The sequence below is a fragment of the Oryctolagus cuniculus genome, chromosome 8 (genome assembly GCF_964237555.1).
Source record: "Oryctolagus cuniculus chromosome 8, mOryCun1.1, whole genome shotgun sequence".
In the NCBI taxonomy this organism is placed as follows: Eukaryota; Metazoa; Chordata; class Mammalia; order Lagomorpha; family Leporidae; genus Oryctolagus; species Oryctolagus cuniculus.
Window position 1 is genome coordinate 17,038,994 of NC_091439.1, and position 18,603 is coordinate 17,057,596.

The window sequence follows — 18,603 nt, forward strand, 5'->3', positions numbered from 1 at the left end:
GGTGTACATATAGGATAACAGTATCACAGGCAGCAGGTTTACTACTATACTGTAATCCCTTCCACATCCCCCACCTCCATTTTTAAAACTAAAAAGTTGACAGCAGATTTTTAATATCCATATCCGTATCCATCTGAGCAATATTTGTATCTATTACACACATAAATACAAAGAAAAAGGTATGGAAAGATAGATATCAAGTTAATTTTAATGGTGAAGAAATGGGAACAAGGAGTATTATGAAAATGGACTTGACAAAAAGTTCATATTCATTTATAATAACTTGAAGCTATCACATTTCGTGTTTTGTTTTTTTTTTTCAAGATTTATTTTTATTTGAAAGAGTTACAGAGAGAGGTAAAGTCAGAGAGAGGTCTTCCATCCAGTGGTTCACTCCCCAAATGGCTGGGCTGATCCGAAGCCAGGAGCCAGGAGCTTCTTCGGGGTCTCCCACGTGGGTACAGGGGCCCAAGGATTTGGGCTTTCCCAGGCCATAGCAGAGAGCTGGATCAGAAGAGGAGCAGCCGGGACTAGAATCGGTGCCCATATGGGATGCCGAGGCTTCAGGCCAGGGCATTAACCTGCTGCGCCACAGCACCGGCCCCAACGTTTCTTGTTTTTATAATGTGAAATCTAGTTGAGTTACTAAAATTATTAGCAAATCTATTTGTTGACTCATCTTTTGGGTACAGTAAAAGTAGAATCAGAACTTGAGACCATATCAAATCAAATACACTAAAAAATAAATGCTGGGGCTGGTGTTGTGGCGTAGCTGGTAAAGCTACTGTCTGTGACATTGTCATCCCATATGGGTACCAGTTCGAGTCCCAGCTACTCTGCTTCTGATCCAGCTCTCTGCTAATGTGCCTGGGGAGGCAGCAGAAGACGGCCCAAGTCCTTGGGCCCCTGCACCCATGTGGGAGACCCGGAAGAAGCTCTGGCTCCTGGCTTTGGCCTGGCCCTGCCATGGCCATTGTGACCATTTGGGAGTAAACCAGAGGATGGAAGAGCGCTCTGTTGCTCTCACTCCCCCCCACCCCCAACTCTTTTCAAATAAATAAATCTTTAAAAAAAATTGTTTAGGCCAGCGTTGTGGGGTAGTAGGTTAAGCCTCTGCCTGCAGCTCTGGCTTCCCATATGGGTGTTGGTTTGTGTTCTTGCTGCTCTACTTCCTATCCAGCTCCCTGCAGAGGACCTGGGAAAGCAGTAGAAGATGGCCCAAGTGCTTGGGCCCCTGCATCTACATGGGAGACCTGGAGTAAGCTCTTGGTTCCTGGCATCAGTTTGGCCTCATTCTGGCCATTGCGGCCATTTTGGGAGTGAACCAGTGGATGGAAGAGCTCTCTTTCTGTCTCTTCCTCTCTCTGTCTGTGACTTTGCCTCTCAAATAAATAAATGAATAAAAATTTTAAAAATAAATATAAAAATAAATAAAAATAAAAAATAAATAAAAATTAAAAAATGCTGCTGAGGTGAGTTGAAGTGAGATGAGATTGGAGTATTTTCCTTACAAATTGTATTGTTAAAATGCTTCTGAAGTGTTTTTTCTTTTTCTTTTTCTTTTTTTTATCTTTTATTTAATGAATATAAATTTCCAAAGTACGACTCATGGGTTACAATGGCTTTCCCCCCCATACCGTCCCTCCCACCCACAACCCTCCCCTTTCCCACTCCCTCTCCCCTTCCATTCACATCAAGATTCATTTTCGATTATCTTAATATACAGAAGATCAGCTTAGTATACCTTAAGTAAGGATTTCAACAGTTTGTTCCCACACAGAAACATAAAGTGAAAAATAATAGATGATTTTTTTAAATGATGATGAAATCAGATCAGACCTATTGTCATGTTTAATCCCAGTGAGAGTCAAGTTGGGAATTGATAATTTCTTTTTTTTTTTTTTTTTTTTACAGAAGATCAGTTTAGTGTACATTAAGTAAAGATTTCAATCGTTTGCACCCCCATAGAAACACAAAGTGAAATATACTGTTTGAGTACTTGTTATAGCATTAAGCCTCAGTGTACAGCACATTAAGGACAGAGATCCTACATGAGGAGTAAGTGCACAGTGACTCCTGTTGTTGACTTTACAAATTGACACTCCTGTTTATGGCCTCAGTAATCTCCCTATGCACCAGTCGTGAGTTTCCAATGAAGTGTTTTTTCAACATCAATTTTGATTAACATCTAACATTTCTGTAGCAAGTGCATAACCCATACATTTATGAATTTTAAATTTGATGAATTTTCATGAAGTTGATAAACTCGTGTTTTATACTTCCACTGGAAGATTGTTACCACCAGCTCCACATCTGTCCCCCACACTGAAGAATAGGGGCTGTTCTGAGGTGGTGCACCATATGTGAGTGTTGTCTCTTCTGAATTTTACACAAATGGAATCTTACAGTACTGTATGATTCATACATACATATTTTGTTCATTTTTTTGTCTAGTACATCTATGTTGTATATAGTTTTCTTAAAATTTTTTAATGCTTTTTAAGATTTATTTATTTATTTGAAAGGCAAAGAGTTAGAGAGGCAGAGAGATATCTTCCATCAGTGGTTCACTCCCCAAATGGCTGCAAATGCTGGAGCTGTGCTGGTTTGAAGCCAGGAGCCAGGAGCTTCTTCTGGGTCTCCCATGCTGGTACAGTGGCCCAAGGACTTGGGCCATCTTCTACTGCTTTCCCAGGCCGTTAGCAGAGAGCTGGGTTGGAAGTGGAGTAGCTGGGACTTGAACCAGCACCCATAAGAGATGCTGGCACTGCAGGCGGCGGTTCTACCTGCCATGCCACAGTGCTGGTCCCAGCTTTCTTCATACTTAGTCTGAATAGTGTTCCACTGAGTGAATTTACCACAGTGTGTTTAACCATTTTATCCATTTTATGCTGATGGACATTTAGGTTTGTGTCTTTTTTTTTTTTTTTTTTTTTACTATTGGAAATAGTGCAACTGTAAACATTGTGAAATTCACTTTTGGTGATACTGTATATGAATTTATGTTTACTGTGTTCACAGAAGTGGAAATGCTACACACTGTGTGATCCCTTTATTAAAAGTAAATGTGGAATAGATGTTGAGCTTGAGTAGGTGTTATTAAACAGTCTTCCAATATGATCTTACTAGTTTTGTACTTCCACCAATAGTGTATCTGACTTATCTTTGCCAACATTTGGTATTGAGTGTTAATTTTCCCCGTTGTGGTGTAGCGTACAATGTGTTTTTTTTTAATTTCACTGATATCAAAGAATTTTAATGTTGCAGATGAACTATTTAGGGTAAAGGGGACAGAATCTAGACTATTTAAAACATTCATGTAGGGAGCCGGTGCTGTGGTGTAGCGGGTAAAGCCCTTGACTGCAGTGCCGGCATCCCATATGGGTGCCGGTTTGAGACCCGGCTGCCCCACTTCCAATCCAGTTCTCTGTAATGGCCTGGGAAAGCAGTGGAAGATGGCCCAAGTCCTTGGGCCTCTGTACCCGCATGGGAAGACCTGGAGGAAGCTCCTGGCTCCTGGCTTTAGATTGGTGCAGCTCCGGCCATTGGGGCCAACTGGGGAGTGAACCAGCGGATGGAAGACCCCTCTCTCTCTTTCTCTCTCTCTCTCTCTCTCTCTGCCTGTCCCTCTCTCTCTGTGTAACTCTGACTTTCAGATAAATAAATCTTTAAAAATAAAATTCGTGTAATGGTACAGTTTCTCAGATGATAACATGCTTGCTCTTAGATTCATATTTAACACATTTTTTGTATCCAAGATGCAGACATACTAATATATAGAAGATATCTATATGACAAAAGTTATTTCATGTAATTTATATGTGCTTCATAGCCTTCTAATGTAAGTGATACCCATTTGTATCATCTAAAAGCACTATTTAAGAAAATTTTTGCAGACTTTTTGTGTGATGACTTAACAAAAAATGAAGTTTAATATCTAGTTCTGTGGAAAAACAAGTGTTTAGGTGTTATACATTTTTTCCCAAAATTATCTATGAGCCAGGTTACACTGAAATATTATCTATTATCAGGATATTGAGCACTTCTGTATTAACACTGAGGAATATTTGTTCACATTTATATTAAAGTGACAAAGTGGAAGTTCTGTAATTTAATAAGGTTCATAAGTTAGGACAGTAAAAAATGCCTTTTGACCTTTTTTTTTTTTAAATTAATTTATTTGACAAGCAGAATTACAGACAGTGAGAGAGAGAGAGACAGAGCAAGGTCTTCCATCCGATGGTTCACCCCCCCAAATGGCTCCCTAAATGGCCACAATGGCTGGAGCTTCGCCAATCCAAAGCCAGGAGCTAGGTGCCTCCGCCTGGTCTCCCATGTGGGTGCAGGGGCCCAAGCACTTGGGCCATCCTCCACTGCTTTCCTGGCCACAGCAGAGAGCTGGACTGAAGAGGAGAAACCAGGACTAGAACCCGGTGCCCATATGGGATGCTGACTCCTCAGGCAGAGGATTAACCTAGTGTGCCACGGCGCCGGCCCCATGATCTTTGTTGTTTTAACCACTTGATATTCTGGGTGTCTTCCTTCCTTTAAGATAATAAATACCAGGCTGTAGACTAACTTAATGTTAGCCATATAATGCTGGTAACACTCAAATGGGTTTAAAATATAAACATCTGTGGTTTAGCACATTGTTTTGGGAGAAGATTATCCCTTCAATATATAATAGATGCAAGTACATACAACTGGGTGATAGGAGGGAACTATTTTTATTATGGGAATGATAGAGAAAGGGACAGATCCTTTTCTAAGAGGAACAGATCACATTAATAAATAATTCCCTTACAAACTTGTGATCTGGGGCTGAATGTCACAGGAATTTTGGAATAGTATTAAATAGCCTTACTTTTCTCTCTTTAACAGCTGGATACTAAATTTACCCAATTTAATAACTTTTAAGGAAACAATATGGAATATTCTGTTGTAAAATTACCTGTTACCTAACTCCATCATTTCATAGCTTGCATTGTTCATAGAAAAGAATTTAAGCTAAATCAAATGTTTTGGGAGACAAAACGAGAGAGATTAAAATATGTCAAATATGTTTCCTAAGAAAGCATGTCTCTAACGTAAGATACACATGACAATTTCCATCTCATTAAATCTTTCATGAAAAAAACTCTAGAAAATAAATGTAAGTACTTATTTATATTATTTAGTATTTAAAAGGAAATAATATAAAAGTAGAGATCTAGTATTTTTAAAATATTTATCAGATTACCTAAAATTTGTCACACAAAAATCAAAATATTAATATTATGCATAGGTTTTCTTAATAACTTACAAAAACAAGCAAAAAATATCCATCACTCCAAAAAGCTGCAAACAAATAACTCTCTAAATTGGAAGGAAGACAAGTATGAACTTCAAAGAGTTCATTTTACTTACTTACTTTGCATGTTTAGAAACACTGGTGACACTGAAATAACCCAGCACAAACATGATCAGTCTGTATACATCTGACCATACTGGCACAGTGTGGATCTTGCTGATCAAACGGATGTATTTTTTTTTGAAATGTTTTGAGGAACAGTGCCTAAAATTGTACAAATTTAACAATACATTTTTAGCAAAGTTTACATGTGAAGGGGGAGGATCAAAGCTAATAAGTCTTTTGGCTTTCTTACAGAAGGTATCATTATAATTCCACAACTGTCAGGATGGAGTATTTTTGTAGGAAAAAACTGACTACAAACTATGTTGCCTCTGTTGTTTTACATGTCAAAGTCACTTGCAGATTCTGGTCTGCTGTTATCTGGCCCATCACTTTCCTTGTCCCAGTCTTTCATAGATGCTTCCATCATGAAATCTTCACGTTGGGTCATCCACCCTGGGCCCTCTTCCCATTTTGCTTGTCTGTCTGGCTTTGAGATCTTTCCTTTTGAACTTTTCTCATTTGTACTTCATCCATTCCTCTCAGAACACTGATGAAATCTTTCTTAGAAACAGTTGATATCAACTTAGCACACTTGCTAATAGAGCCTCCAGCTTCTTAAACCTTTTCATCAGCATTCTTTTGATCTTTTTGAACAGCATTAAATAATGGCACCATTCCCCTCGTTGGAGTTCTCTGAAGATTTCACTCTGCTTCTTTGTCTTTGACAATGTGTGGCTTTACTCTGCACATCATTTCCCACTCCTGCTTCATACCAAGCTGTTTTCTTCTCTCAAGTCTTTCTTGCTTTAACTTTTCGTTTTCCTTTTCCAGTTCTTTATTTTTCACTAGAATGGTGGGTTTACTTTTTTTTTTAATTTTTTTTTTTTTTTTTTATTTTAAAGAGAGAGGTGGAGTGAGAGAGAGGGAGAGAGAGGTCTTCTATTTGCTTGTTCACTTCCCAAATGACCACAACAGCCAGAGATGAGCTGATCCAGAGCCAGGAGCCTTTTCTGGGTCTCCCATCCGGGTGCAGGGGCCCAAGGACTTGGGCCATCTTCACTGCTTCCCCAGGCCATAGCAGAGAGCTGGATCAGAAGAGGAGCAGCTGGGACTCGAACTAACGCTCTTATGGGATGATGGCCCTGCAGGCTGGTGCTTTAACAAAGCACTGCCCCCAGTGGGTTTACTTTTAGGAGTTTTCTTGGTAAAGATTTTAGCCGTGGCATCTGCCCAGCCCATATTAGTACCAGCAGATGATTCTGTAGGAATTTTATTTTCTTTGTCACAGGGTTCAACATCATGCTTATTGTCAGCGTCTGTTGCTGACCCTTTTCCTGATGCACAGCATCCTACAGATCCTCCACCATTGGAAGCATCTCTCACCTCCTCTTCCAGCTCCGATGCTTTGACTTTGACTGTCATTTTCACATTCTTTAGCGAATTTTTTAACCTTTTCCCCCATACTCACACGTGAACTCTGAATGGCCACAGCTATTTTTCTCTCATCATAAGTATCTCTACATTGTGATTTTAACTACATTCCCCTGGTTGAAGTTTACTGGAATTGAGTTGAGCAAGTTTTCCTATGCTTTTTGTATCTTTTGTGAAGTATCTTAAGTCTTATTGCCCATTTTTGTTTTTACTTTTCGTTTTTAATGGACATAATTTTATTTATGGGGCATAGTGTGATAATTTGATACCTGTGTGTAATGTGTGATGATTAAACCAAAGTGGTTATCTTTTCTGTTTTCACATTTCTTAGTCTTTGGGGTCTTTGAACTCTTCTGTGGTAATTAATAGGTTGTAAACTATAGTAACTACTGTGCTATCGAACACTAGAACTTACTCTTCCTGTCTACCTGTGTTTTGATACTCAACTTCCCTCTTTTCCCCCTTCCTCCTCAGCCTATAATAATCACTGCTTTGCTTTCTTCATTGAAATCAACTTTTTAAGCTTCCACATTCAAGTAAGAACATAAAGGAGTTGTCTTTCTGCGTTTGGCTGATTTCATTCAGCGTGTCCTCTAGTTTTCTCCATTTTGCTACAAATGGCAGGGTTTTATTCATTGTCTTTCATTAATTGTAGAATTTTTCTTTTTAATTTGAGAGGCAGAGAGAAAGAAAAAGAGAGAAAGAGACCACTCCCATCTGTGGGTTCACTTTCAGAATACCCACAATGGCCAGGTCTGCACCAACCTAACGCCAGGAGCTGGGAATTCAATCCACATGAGTGGCAGGAACCCAAGTAATTGAGCCGTCACCTGCTGCCATCCCAGGTGCACATTAGCAGGAACCTGAAATTAGGAATGCAGCAGGGACTGGAACCCAGCTACTCAGAAATGGAATGTGGTTGTCTTAAGTGTTTTTTTTTTTTTTTTAAGATTTATTTTATTTAGTTGAAAGGCCCAGTTAGAGAGAGACAGAGAGGTCTTATATCTGCTCATTCACTCCCCAAATGGCTGCAGATACTGGGACTGGGCCAGGCAGAAGCTAGGTGCCAGGAACTTCTTCAGGGTCTCCCACGTGGGTGCTGGGGCCCAAGTACTTAGGCCATCCTTTGCTGCTTTCCTTGGTGCATTAGCAGCAAGCTGGATCAGAAGTAGAGAAGCCCGGGGCCGGCACTGTGGCGCAGTGGGTTAATGCCCTGGCCTGAAGCATCGGCATCCCATATGGGCACCAGTTCGAGACCCAGCTGCTCCTCTTCCGATCCTGCTCTCTGCTATGGCCTGGGATAGCAGTAGAAGATGGCCCAAGTCCTTGTGCCCCTGTACCCACATAGGAGACCTGGAAGAAGCTCCTGGCTCCTGGCTTTGGATCGGCGCAATGGATTGGCTGTTGCAGCCATCTGGGGAGTGAACCAACGGATGGAAAACCTATCTCTCTCTCTCTCTCTCTGCCTCTCTGCCTCTCCTCTCTCTGTGTAACTCTTTCAAATAAATAAATCTAAAAAAAAAAAAAAAATTGGAGAAGCCGGGACTTGAACTGGCACCCATATGGGATGCCAGCATCGCAGGTGACAGCTTTATCTGTTATACCACAGCACCAACCCCAAAACTGGTGTCTTAACCAGAATCTTTACTATATTAAATGTCTGCCCTATGTATGAATTTTTTTATGTGGTTTAGATGTGAATCCATTGTTGAATATATGTAATTACAAATATTTTCTCTCACTTCTCACAGGGAGTCTTTTTGTGAGAATTTCTTTTTTTTTTAAGATTTATTTTATTTGAGAGGCAGAGTTACAGAGGGAGAGAGAAAGGTCCATCTGCTGGTTCACTCCCTAAAAGGCTGCAATGGCTGGAGCTGGGCTGATCTGAAGCCAGGAGCCAGTAGCTTTTTCCGGGTTTCCCACATGGATGCAGGGGCCCAAGCACTTGGGCCATCTTCCACTGTTTTCCCAGGCCATTAGCAGAGAGCTGCATTGGAAGTGGAGCAGCTAGAACTTGAATTGGTGCCCATATATGAAGCCTGTGCTGCAGGCAGAGGCTTAACCTTAACAGTGCTGGCCATGAGAATTTCTTTAATGTAGGCCTATTTGTGATTTGTTTTCCTTTATAAAGTGGTTATATATATGTGTGTATGTAATTATATTTGAGAAACCTTTTCTTCTGAGGTTTTGCTCATTTTTTATTCTTTTTTTTGGACTCAGTATTAGCTGGTATTACTTGAGTTTGAAAAAAATCCATCTTCCTCCTATGTATTCTTTCACCAGAGTGGGTGTGAAGGATGTTGCTGGTATTCATTTGCCATCAAATGTGAAATTTCGGAGTCCAGCATATTCTTCTGTAGATACTGAAGAAACGGTTGAACCTTATACAACTGAAAAGATGAGTCGAATTCCTGGAGGATATCTGCCTTTGACAGACTGCTTTGAAATTATGACAGTAGATTTCAATAATCTTCAGGTAAATAAAAGTGCAGCTACTGTTTTTAAGCATTACATTTCATTCATTATTTAAAATAATTAACATCTAGGACAGTCTTATAAATTTGCATGAGATACCACATACTTTATGTAAAAAAGTAATCTAAAGGTAATTGAAATTCCCTCCTGAAATTACTCACAATTTAAATAACAGAAGGAAGAAAAAACCTCTGAGATTTGTTGGGTATACATTGTGTGCCAGGTACTTTTACATGGATTCTTAGGGAGCTCTTAGGACAGCTGCAGTAGAGTTTTACTTATCCTGTGTGATACCAGTGTGAAAACTTGTTCACATTAAATAATCTCTCCCAAATTATTCAACTTGTGAATGCAAGGACAGGCAGTGTAATGTAGGTCTTTCTGACTTTTCTCTCCCTTCCTTCCTCCCTCCCTCCCTCCCTCCCTCCCTCCCTCCCTCCCTCTCTTCCTTTCTTTTAGATTTATTTGGCTTATTTGAAAGAGTAACAGAGAGGGGGAGAGACACAAAGAAAGAGATCGTCTGTCTACTGGTTCACTCCCCAAATAGCTTCAATGGCTGGGACTGGGCCCATTAGAAGCCAGGGGAACTCCCATCTGGATCTGCTGCTTTCCCAGGCACATTAACAGGGAGCTGGATTGGAAGTAGACCGGCCAGGACTTGAACCAGTGGCAGCTTAACTCACTGTACTGTAATGCAGGTCCCTTGACATTTTTAAATGTCATTCTGCCATTTCAAAGTAGCAGAATTCCTTGAAATGAGTAATAAGACTAACTCTGGGTTGTATTTGTGTTGTGGTGACCAGCTATCTCAGTTTGCCCAGGAGTGGGGAATTCCTGACAGAGGGGACTTTAAACCAGGACAGTCCTGGGAAAAGCAGTACATATTGATCACCATAGTGTGTGTATGTCTGTGTTGGTGAGTAGTGAGAATATGTGCATTATAAATGTGCACAAAGAAATTGAGAAAGATTACATAATATCCTTCTCTGAAGGTCTTTCATAAAGTTGTGTTAAATGGTCAACTATGTAAGATTAATTTGCCTGGGACAACTTAATAGATGCTTTCCCCTAATAATCATTAATAGATTGTTCTTGAGGTGGTTTGGAACCAGTTTAAGCGTTTGCCATTGCTTACTGAGACTGAGCTGTCTTTCTGTACTTCAAGAGCATTCCTTATCTAATAAAGCATTTCAATGGAGAATAGTGTGATTGTAGCTGCTAATTACTCCCAGCTTTTACTATTTTAAACCTTTATTATTTCAATTTTTATTTCCCACAAACATACAAACCTTATTAAGCTTTTGATTTTGGAATTAATGCTGCCTGCTGAATGCTTTCAAGCAATTCAGAAGAATAGAAAGGAAAAAAGTCATTGTGCTTTTCTTCCCTTTAAAATCTTGGCCCTTCTTTCCCAGGTCTCTTTTTTGAAGTGCATCTTCCCAGACTTGGTTTTCTGTTTTTCTACAAATACATTACCCATCTCAACCCACCCCCCATCAAATAGTCCCTGTTGCTTTGCCACTTGCCTTTTTCATTCAACTGTATGTCATGGACTTATTTCCACATCAGTAATTTGTTTGTGCCTTGTCCTTCTGAATACAGTTGCATAGTATTCTGGTAGGTCATAGCATCCCATCCAGTGTACCTTGGGTGGTTATGGGTGTGCCAAGATACTGAGTCCTTAAGGGTGCCGAGCAGGACTGAGAATGTCTCAGAACGTGGTGTGATGTTGAAGTATGAATATATTAAATGTAGACAATTTTCTCATTGGTTTTGCTTCATTCTCAGGAATTAAAAAGTCTTGCAACTAGAAAGCCAGATCAGATTTGTATTCCTGTTATGAAAGAAGGCATTCTAGATGCTATTGTGGTTTGGTTTGTGCTCCAGCTTGATGATGAATACAGTCTATCCACAAGTCCCAGTGAAGCAACATGTTGGGAACAGGCTGTCTACCCTGTACAGGACCTTGCAGGTAGGACTTGTCTAGCTTAGGTTTTAAATTCGTTGCTTTAGTTCTGTAAGACTTCTAGTCGGTGTTCTCCTGTGTCCTCGTTACTCCTAAATTATGGGTATGAAGTTTCTAGTCAAATGAGGTTGGTTAAATCTTTCAGTATTTCCTTTTTCTTTTTCAAAAGGAATTTTTACTAGTTAATATATGTAAAGAAGAGAGACTAAAGCTTTGCCACATGTCACTCAAAGATACCTATCATTAAATAATTTCTTCAGCTGTGGTTTTTCTAGTTATCACTAGATGAAAGAGATTCTTTTCCTTTTTTTTACTGGAAAGTATCAGGAATGTATTGCTTTTAATGAAGGAATTCCATGGAGAATTTTATGGCATCTATGGAAGTCCAGGTTATAAAAACATCCTCCCTTATATAAGCACAATAATGCCAATTTCAGGGAGTTTATGGATCCCCAACCTTTCCCAAAGAAGTTCTGTATTTTTTTTTTAAAAGATTTATTTATCTGTTTGAAAGGCAGAGATAAAGAGAGAGAAGGTGAGAGAGACAGAGATTGATTGGTCTTCCATCCGTTGGCTTACTCCCTAAAGGGCTGCAAAGGCCAGGGCTGGGCTGGAGCTGGGCCTGGCTGAAGCCAGGAGACCATCCAGGTCTCCCATGAGAGTGGCAGGGGCCCAAGCACGCAGGTCACCCTGGTCACCCTCTGTTGTCCTCTCAGGTGCACCAACAAGGGGTTGGATCGGAAGTGGAGCAGCCGGGATCCACTGGTGCCTGTGTGGGATGCTGGTGCTGCAGGTGGAGGCTTAACTTTCTGTACCACAGCACTGGCCCTAAGAAGTTCTGTATTAAAGATGCTTTTGAATAGAACTTTTTTTTTGTTTACAGCAATTTGATGGGTTTTAGTAGGTTCACAGCAGTTGAATTATCTAGAAAACTCTACCCATTTTAAAGTGGGAGGTCATATATTTCTGTTTCTGTCTAGTCTTTCATTCAAGGATGTAATTTAGCAAGGTTATTAAGTCATAGAATCTGTATGGTAGTGTGGCTAGTCTGGTGGTTTTGGAATTAGGTATATTTGGTTTCATACTTTTCCTCTGCTACTTGGTGACCTTTCCTGCTAGCCTTGCCAGTTAGCTTGCGGAGATTTTATTGTGTCGTATGTAAAATGAGATTATTTTTTATACTTTACAGTACTATTGTAGGCATTCTTAGAGATAATGGGTATGAAATGCCTACCACAGTGACTGGTACTCAGCAGTGACTTTTTTTTTTTTTTTTTTTTTGACAGGCAGAGTGGACGGTGAGAGAGAGAGACAGAGAGAAAGGTCTTCCTTTGCCGTTGGTTCACCCTCCAATGGCCGCCGTGGCCAGCGCGCTGCGGCCGGCGCACCGCGCTGATCCGATGGCAGGAGCCAGGAGCCAGGTGCTTTTCCTGGTCTCCCATGGGGTGCAGGGCCCAAGCACCTGGGCCATCCTCCACTGCACTCCCTGGCCACAGCAGAGGGCTGGCCTGGAAGAGGGGCAACCGGGACAGAATCCTGCGCCCCAACCGGGACTAGAACCCGGTGTGCCGGCGCCGCTAGGCGGAGGATTAGCCTAGTGAGCCACGGCGCCGGCCAGCAGTGACATTTTTTCTTTGTGTTTATTCTAATTCTCTTGCAGTAACTTACACAAATGACTTTTTTTTTTTTTAGATTTATTTATTTACTTGAAAAGAGTTACACAGAGAGAGGGAGGGAGAGAGAGAGAGAGGGAGAGAGAGAGAGAGATCTTCCGTCCAGCTGGATCGGAAGTAGAGCAGCCAGGTCTTGAACCGGTGCCCATATGGGATGGCGGCACTTCAGGCCAGGGCATTAACCCACTGTGCCACAGCGCCGGCCCCAACTTTTTTTTTTTTTTTTTTTTAAAGAAAATCCTTCTGGGAAAATGATATTTTAAATGTGTAAACATTGGAATAATAGCTTATACATTTAGTTGATTCTAGGGCTGATGAGAAGGAATTGTGAATATATATTGACATTTTAAAGTTTTAATCACATGTGAAAGTTCATAGAAGAATGATACATAGCTTTTTGGTAGGACTTACTCCTTCTTTATATTTTCACATTCCTAAACATGGCAGGAGTTAAGATATATTACTGATATTATTTTGTTGAATGCTGCTTTTTTTCTTTTGTAAATTTCTGTTACAGAAAAGAATGTCCTTTCAGCTAAACTAAAGTTAGATATTAAGCTCTGAATTTCATCGATCTTTGTTATCATTAGGTTCATTACCAAAAATGGTAGAGTTCCCTCAGCCCTCTACTCACCTTCCCCTCTCCCCCCAGTTTGTGTATATGGTGGACCTATTGACTGAAGAAAAAAGGACAGTAATACAGATAGGATAGGGTCCTATAATGAAACTCTTGAATCTCTCCATTAAGCTATGAATTAATAGAATCTTCAAGTTTCACTTTTTCCCTAGGTAAAGGTGGTGGGATATGTAGCTTTCTGTATGTTACACAAAGAGAGAGAATCCTTCCTGTAGTGATTTAAATAATGGAAGAATAGATTGGGAGTTACAGATACTTTTGTGATCCCCAGGCTTACAAGCACTTTATATCAATCCCTTATACTTTTTTTCTTATCATTTAATAAAGACTACTGGATAAAACCTGGGGACCATGTGATGATGGAAGTGTCTTGTCAAGACTGTTACTTAAGAATCCAGAGTATCAACATCTTGGATTTGGAACATGAAATGGATACTACAAAAAGTTTCAACAAGAATAAAGACTTGTTATCTTTGGGAAATGAGGCTGAACTCTGTAATGCCCTTGCTAACCTTCAGACCAGTAAACCAGATGCTGTAGAACAGACATGTGTATTGGAATCCACAGAAATTGCTTTGCTTAATAACATCCCATATCATGAAGGCTTTAAAATGGCGATGAGAAAAGTATTGTCTTCCTTGACACCAGAGAAACTGTGTCAGGCCATGGATACACACTGTCAGGATAATGAGATGAGCTCTGGAGCCGAACAGAGTAATACTGCAGAGAGCACCCCTGAGCCTTTCTACATATTAGATGTGTCTGAAGGCTTCTCCATTCTGCCTGTAATTGCTGGCACACTTGGGCAGGTCAAACCATACAGCTCTGTGGAGAAAGACCAGCATCGCATTACTTTGGACCTCATATCTGAAGCCAATCACTTTCCTAAAGAAACACTTGAGTTTTGGCTGAGACATGTAGAGGATGAATCTGCTATGTTGCAAAGACCAAAATCAGACAAGTTGTGGAGCATAATTATATTGGATGTCATTGAGCCCTCTGGGCTCATTCAGCAGGAAATAATGGAAAAAGCTGCAATATCCAGGTAAAACACAAAGTATAACTTGTGCATTTTTTTTGGCCTCATGTCTCATGTAAATTCTTTTATTACTTTAATGGTGTAACTGCAAAAATGAGTCAGGATGGTTGTATGTTCCTCAAGCATTGGTTTTCAGCACTAGTGACTTCTTGCCTTTCTCTTTATGTGCATGCTACTGCTGTACTTTTCTTCTTCTTTTTTTAAAGATTTATTTATTTATTTGAAAGTCAGAGTTAGACAGAGGTGGAGAGGCAGAGAGAGAAAGAGAGGTCTTCCATCTGCTGGTTCACTCCCCAATTGGCTGCAGCAGCCGGGGAGCTGCGTCAATCCGAAGCCAAGAGCCAGGAGCCTCCTCTGGTCTCCCACGTGGATACAGGGACCCAAGGACCTGGGCCATCTTCTATTGCTTTCCCAGGCCATAGCAGAGAGCTAGATCGGAAGTGGAGCAGCTGGGTCTTGAACCGGCGTCCATATGGGATGCCAGTACTGCAAGCTGCGGCTTAACCTGGTACGCTACATGCTGGCCCCTGTGTATTTCTTATGAAGGAATCTCTGTACTGTACACGAGAAGAAGAAAGCCTGCTTTGGGTTTAGATTGCTGATATATTTTTGGGGAATTAGGTAGAGATTTATAAAAGCACATAATGGGGCCGGCTCCGTGGCTCACTTGGTTAATCCTCTGTCTGCGACATCGGCATCCCATATGGGTGCCGGCTTCTAGTCCTGGTTACTCTTCTTCCACTCCAGCTTTCTGCTGTGGCCCGGGAGAGCAGTTGAGGATGGCCCAAGTGCTTGGGCCCTGCACCCGCATGGGAGACCAGGAGGAAGTACCTGGTTCTTGACTTCGGATTGGCACAGCCCCAGCCGTGGTGGCCATTTGGAGAGTGAACCAACGGCAGGAAGACCTTTCTGTCTCTCTCTCACTGTCTATAACTCTACCTGTCAAAAAAAACAAAAAACAAACCAGTACATAAGAGGACACAAATGTTTATATTATTTGAGAAGTACGCAAGAAATACCTATAAGAAATATGTAGTTAATATCTGATGGGACTTCCTCTTTTCCAATTTTGATGTGATTTATTTTTTCTTCTTCCCTAATTGGCTCATGCTAAAACTTCCAGTACTATATGGAATGAGTGGTAAAAGTAGACATCTGTGTCTTTTTCTAGATCTGGGGGGAAAAACTTAAAAGTTTTTCAACATTCAGTGTTGTATTGTCTGTTTATTTGTGATTATAGCCTTTATAATTTTGAGGAATGTTCCTTCTATACCTAATTTGTGGAGGGTTTTTAGCATAAATGGGTGATGAATATTATCTGATGCTTTTGCTGCATCTGTTGAGATGACCACATGGTTTTTTTTTTTTTTTTTTTTTTTTTTTTTTTTTTTTTGACAGGCAGAGTGGACAGTGAGAGAGAGAGACAGAGAGAAAGGTCTTCCTTTGCCGTTGGTTCACCCTCCAATGGCTGCCGTGGCCAGCGCGCTGCGGCCGGCGCACCGCGCTGATCCGATGGCAGGAGCCAGGAACCAGGTGCTTTTCCTGGTCTCCCATGGGGTGCAGGGCCCAAGCACCTGGGCCATCCTCCACTGCACTCCCTGGCCACAGCAGAGGGCTGGCCTGGAAGAGGGGCAACCGGGACAGAATCCGGCGCCCCAACCGGGACTAGAACCAGGTGTGCCGGCGCCGCTAGACGGAGGATTAGCCTAGTGAGCCGCGGCGCCGGCCTTGACCACATGGTTTTTGTTCTTCATTCCATTGATGTGATTTATGACATTTTGCTGTGTGAATGTTGAACCATCACTGTATTTCTGTGTTAATTAATCCCGCTTGATCGTGATGTCTGATCTTTTGGATGTGGTTTTTGACTCTGCTTGCTAGTATATTATTGAGCATCTTTGCATCTGTGTTCATTAAGGATATAGGTCTGTAGTTTTCTTTTTGTGTCATGTCTTTGGTTTTGGTATCAAAGTGATGCCTCATAAAAAGAAACGTTTGGCAGAATTCCATCCTGTTCAATATTTTGGAATAGTTTCAAGAATATTGGAGATACTTCTTTGAATGTTTGTAGAATTCAGCAGTAAAGCCATCAGGTCCTATACGTTTCCTTGATGGAAAACTTTTTTGTTTTTAAAGATTTATATATTTATTTGAAAGGCAGAGTTACAGAGAGGCAGAGAGAGAGAGAGAGAGAAGGACAGGAAAAGGGAGAGGGAGAGAGGTCTTCCATCTGTTGATCTGTTGGTTCACTCCTCAGATGGCTGCAATGGCTGTAGCTGGGCTGATCTGAAGCCAGGAGCCTGGAGCTTCTGGGTCTCCCACTTGGGTGCAGGGGCCCAAAGACTTGGGCCATTTTCTACTGCATTCCTGGGCCATAGCAGAGAGCTGGATCAGAAGTGGAGCAGCTGGGACTTGAACCTGCACCCATATGGGATGCCAGAACTGCAGGCGGCAGCTTTACCCGCTACACCACAGCACTGGCCCCTCCTTTTTCATCTCTAATTTTATTTATTTGAATTTTTTCTTTTTCTCTTTGTTAGTCTGGCTAGAGGTTTATCTATTTTGTTTATCTTTTCAAAAAAACACTTTTTGTTTTATTGATTTTTTTTTAAGTTGCAATTTCATTTATTTCTCACCTCCTGCTGATTTTGGGTTTTGTTTGGACAAATACACCAGATGGGCAGACATCAACACGGAGACGCAGGAGACATGAAGAAGCAAGGTAGCATCATGCCTCCAAAAGAACACAATACTCCTCCTGAATTAGATCCTGAACTGAAGGAAATCTATGAAATGAGAGATACAGCATTCAAAATAATGATTGTAAGGAAACTCAATGAGATGCAAGAGAATACATAGATATATTAAAGAACTGAGGAAATCAATGAGTGACATGAATGAAAATATTACTAAGGAGATAGAACTCATTAAGAATAACCAAGTAGCGGGGCCGGCACTGTGGCTCGCTTGGTTACTCTTCCAACTGTGGCGCCAGCATCCCATTTGGGCGCTGGGTTCTAGTCCCGGCTGCCCCTCTTCCAGTCCAGCTCTCTGCTGTGGCCTGGGAGGGCAGTGGAGGATGGCCCAAGTGCTTGGGCCCCTGCACCCGCATGGGAGCCTGGGAGGAAGCACCTGGTTCCTGACTTCAGATTGGAGCAACACCAGCCGTAGTGGCCATTTGGGGAGTGAACAAACAGAAGGAAGACCTTTCTCTCTGTTTCTCTCCCACTGTCTGTACTCTACCTGTCAAATCAAAAAAAAAAAAAAAAACAAGTAGAAATTTTGAAGTCTTCAGTCAGAGGTGTAATAGCAGATTAGATCAAGTGGAAGAATTATTTCTGACCTTGAGGACAATAATTTAAAAGTAGCCAATCAGACAAAAATAAAGAGAAAAAGAATGAAGAAAGTCTACGTGAAATATGGGCTACCATTAAACAAAGAAATACTTATATTATAGACATTTCTGAAGAAGAATTAAAGAAAAAGGCATTGAGAACCTGTGAAGTGAAGTAATAGTTAAAAATTTATTAGGTCTTGAAAGAGACACGGACATCCAGATACAAGAAGCTCAAAGAACCCTAAGCAGACTCAAACAAAAAAGCTCTTCTCCAAAGCATTTTATTGTCATTGTCAAAGGTTAAAGACAAGGAGAGAATCCTAAAGACAATAAGAGAAAAGTGTCACTATAAAAAGGAAAACCAATTAGATTAACATCAGACTTCTCAGTTGAAACCCTACAGGCCAAAAGAGAGTGGGATGATATATTTAAAGTCTTAACAGCAACAAAACTTCCATCCAAGAATATTATATCCAGTGAAGCTATCCTTTAAAAGTGAAGGAGAAATAAAGTGTTTTCCAGATACGGAAAAGCTGAGAGAATTTACCACCCCCAGACCAGCCTTACAAGAAATTGAGGGGTGTCCTGCATTAGAAGTAAACATTATGAAAACACATGGCACCGCCAGATTCACTAACAGAGCATGGCGG

The 18,603-nt window shown here is 41.0% G+C and overlaps 1 protein-coding gene and 1 pseudogene across 5 annotated transcripts in view; one reads left to right on the plus strand and one right to left on the minus strand.

Moving 5' to 3' along the window:
• Positions 1–18,603, plus strand: part of PRMT9 (protein arginine methyltransferase 9) — a 39,120-nt gene that overhangs the window by 13,225 nt on the left and 7,292 nt on the right. For 4 of the 5 annotated variants that reach the window (XM_008267376.4, XM_070047459.1, XM_070047458.1 and 1 more), the window contains 3 exons: positions 9,110–9,302; positions 11,090–11,273; positions 13,905–14,622. In XM_008267376.4, coding sequence (XP_008265598.3) covers positions 9,110–9,302; positions 11,090–11,273; positions 13,905–14,622 — 1,095 coding nt within the window. The remainder of the gene's footprint in view (positions 1–9,109; positions 9,303–11,089; positions 11,274–13,904; positions 14,623–18,603) is intronic. The other variant, XM_070047461.1, reaches the window with a different exon arrangement.
• LOC127489355 (RRP15-like protein pseudogene) lies at positions 5,720–6,817 on the minus strand (annotated as a pseudogene).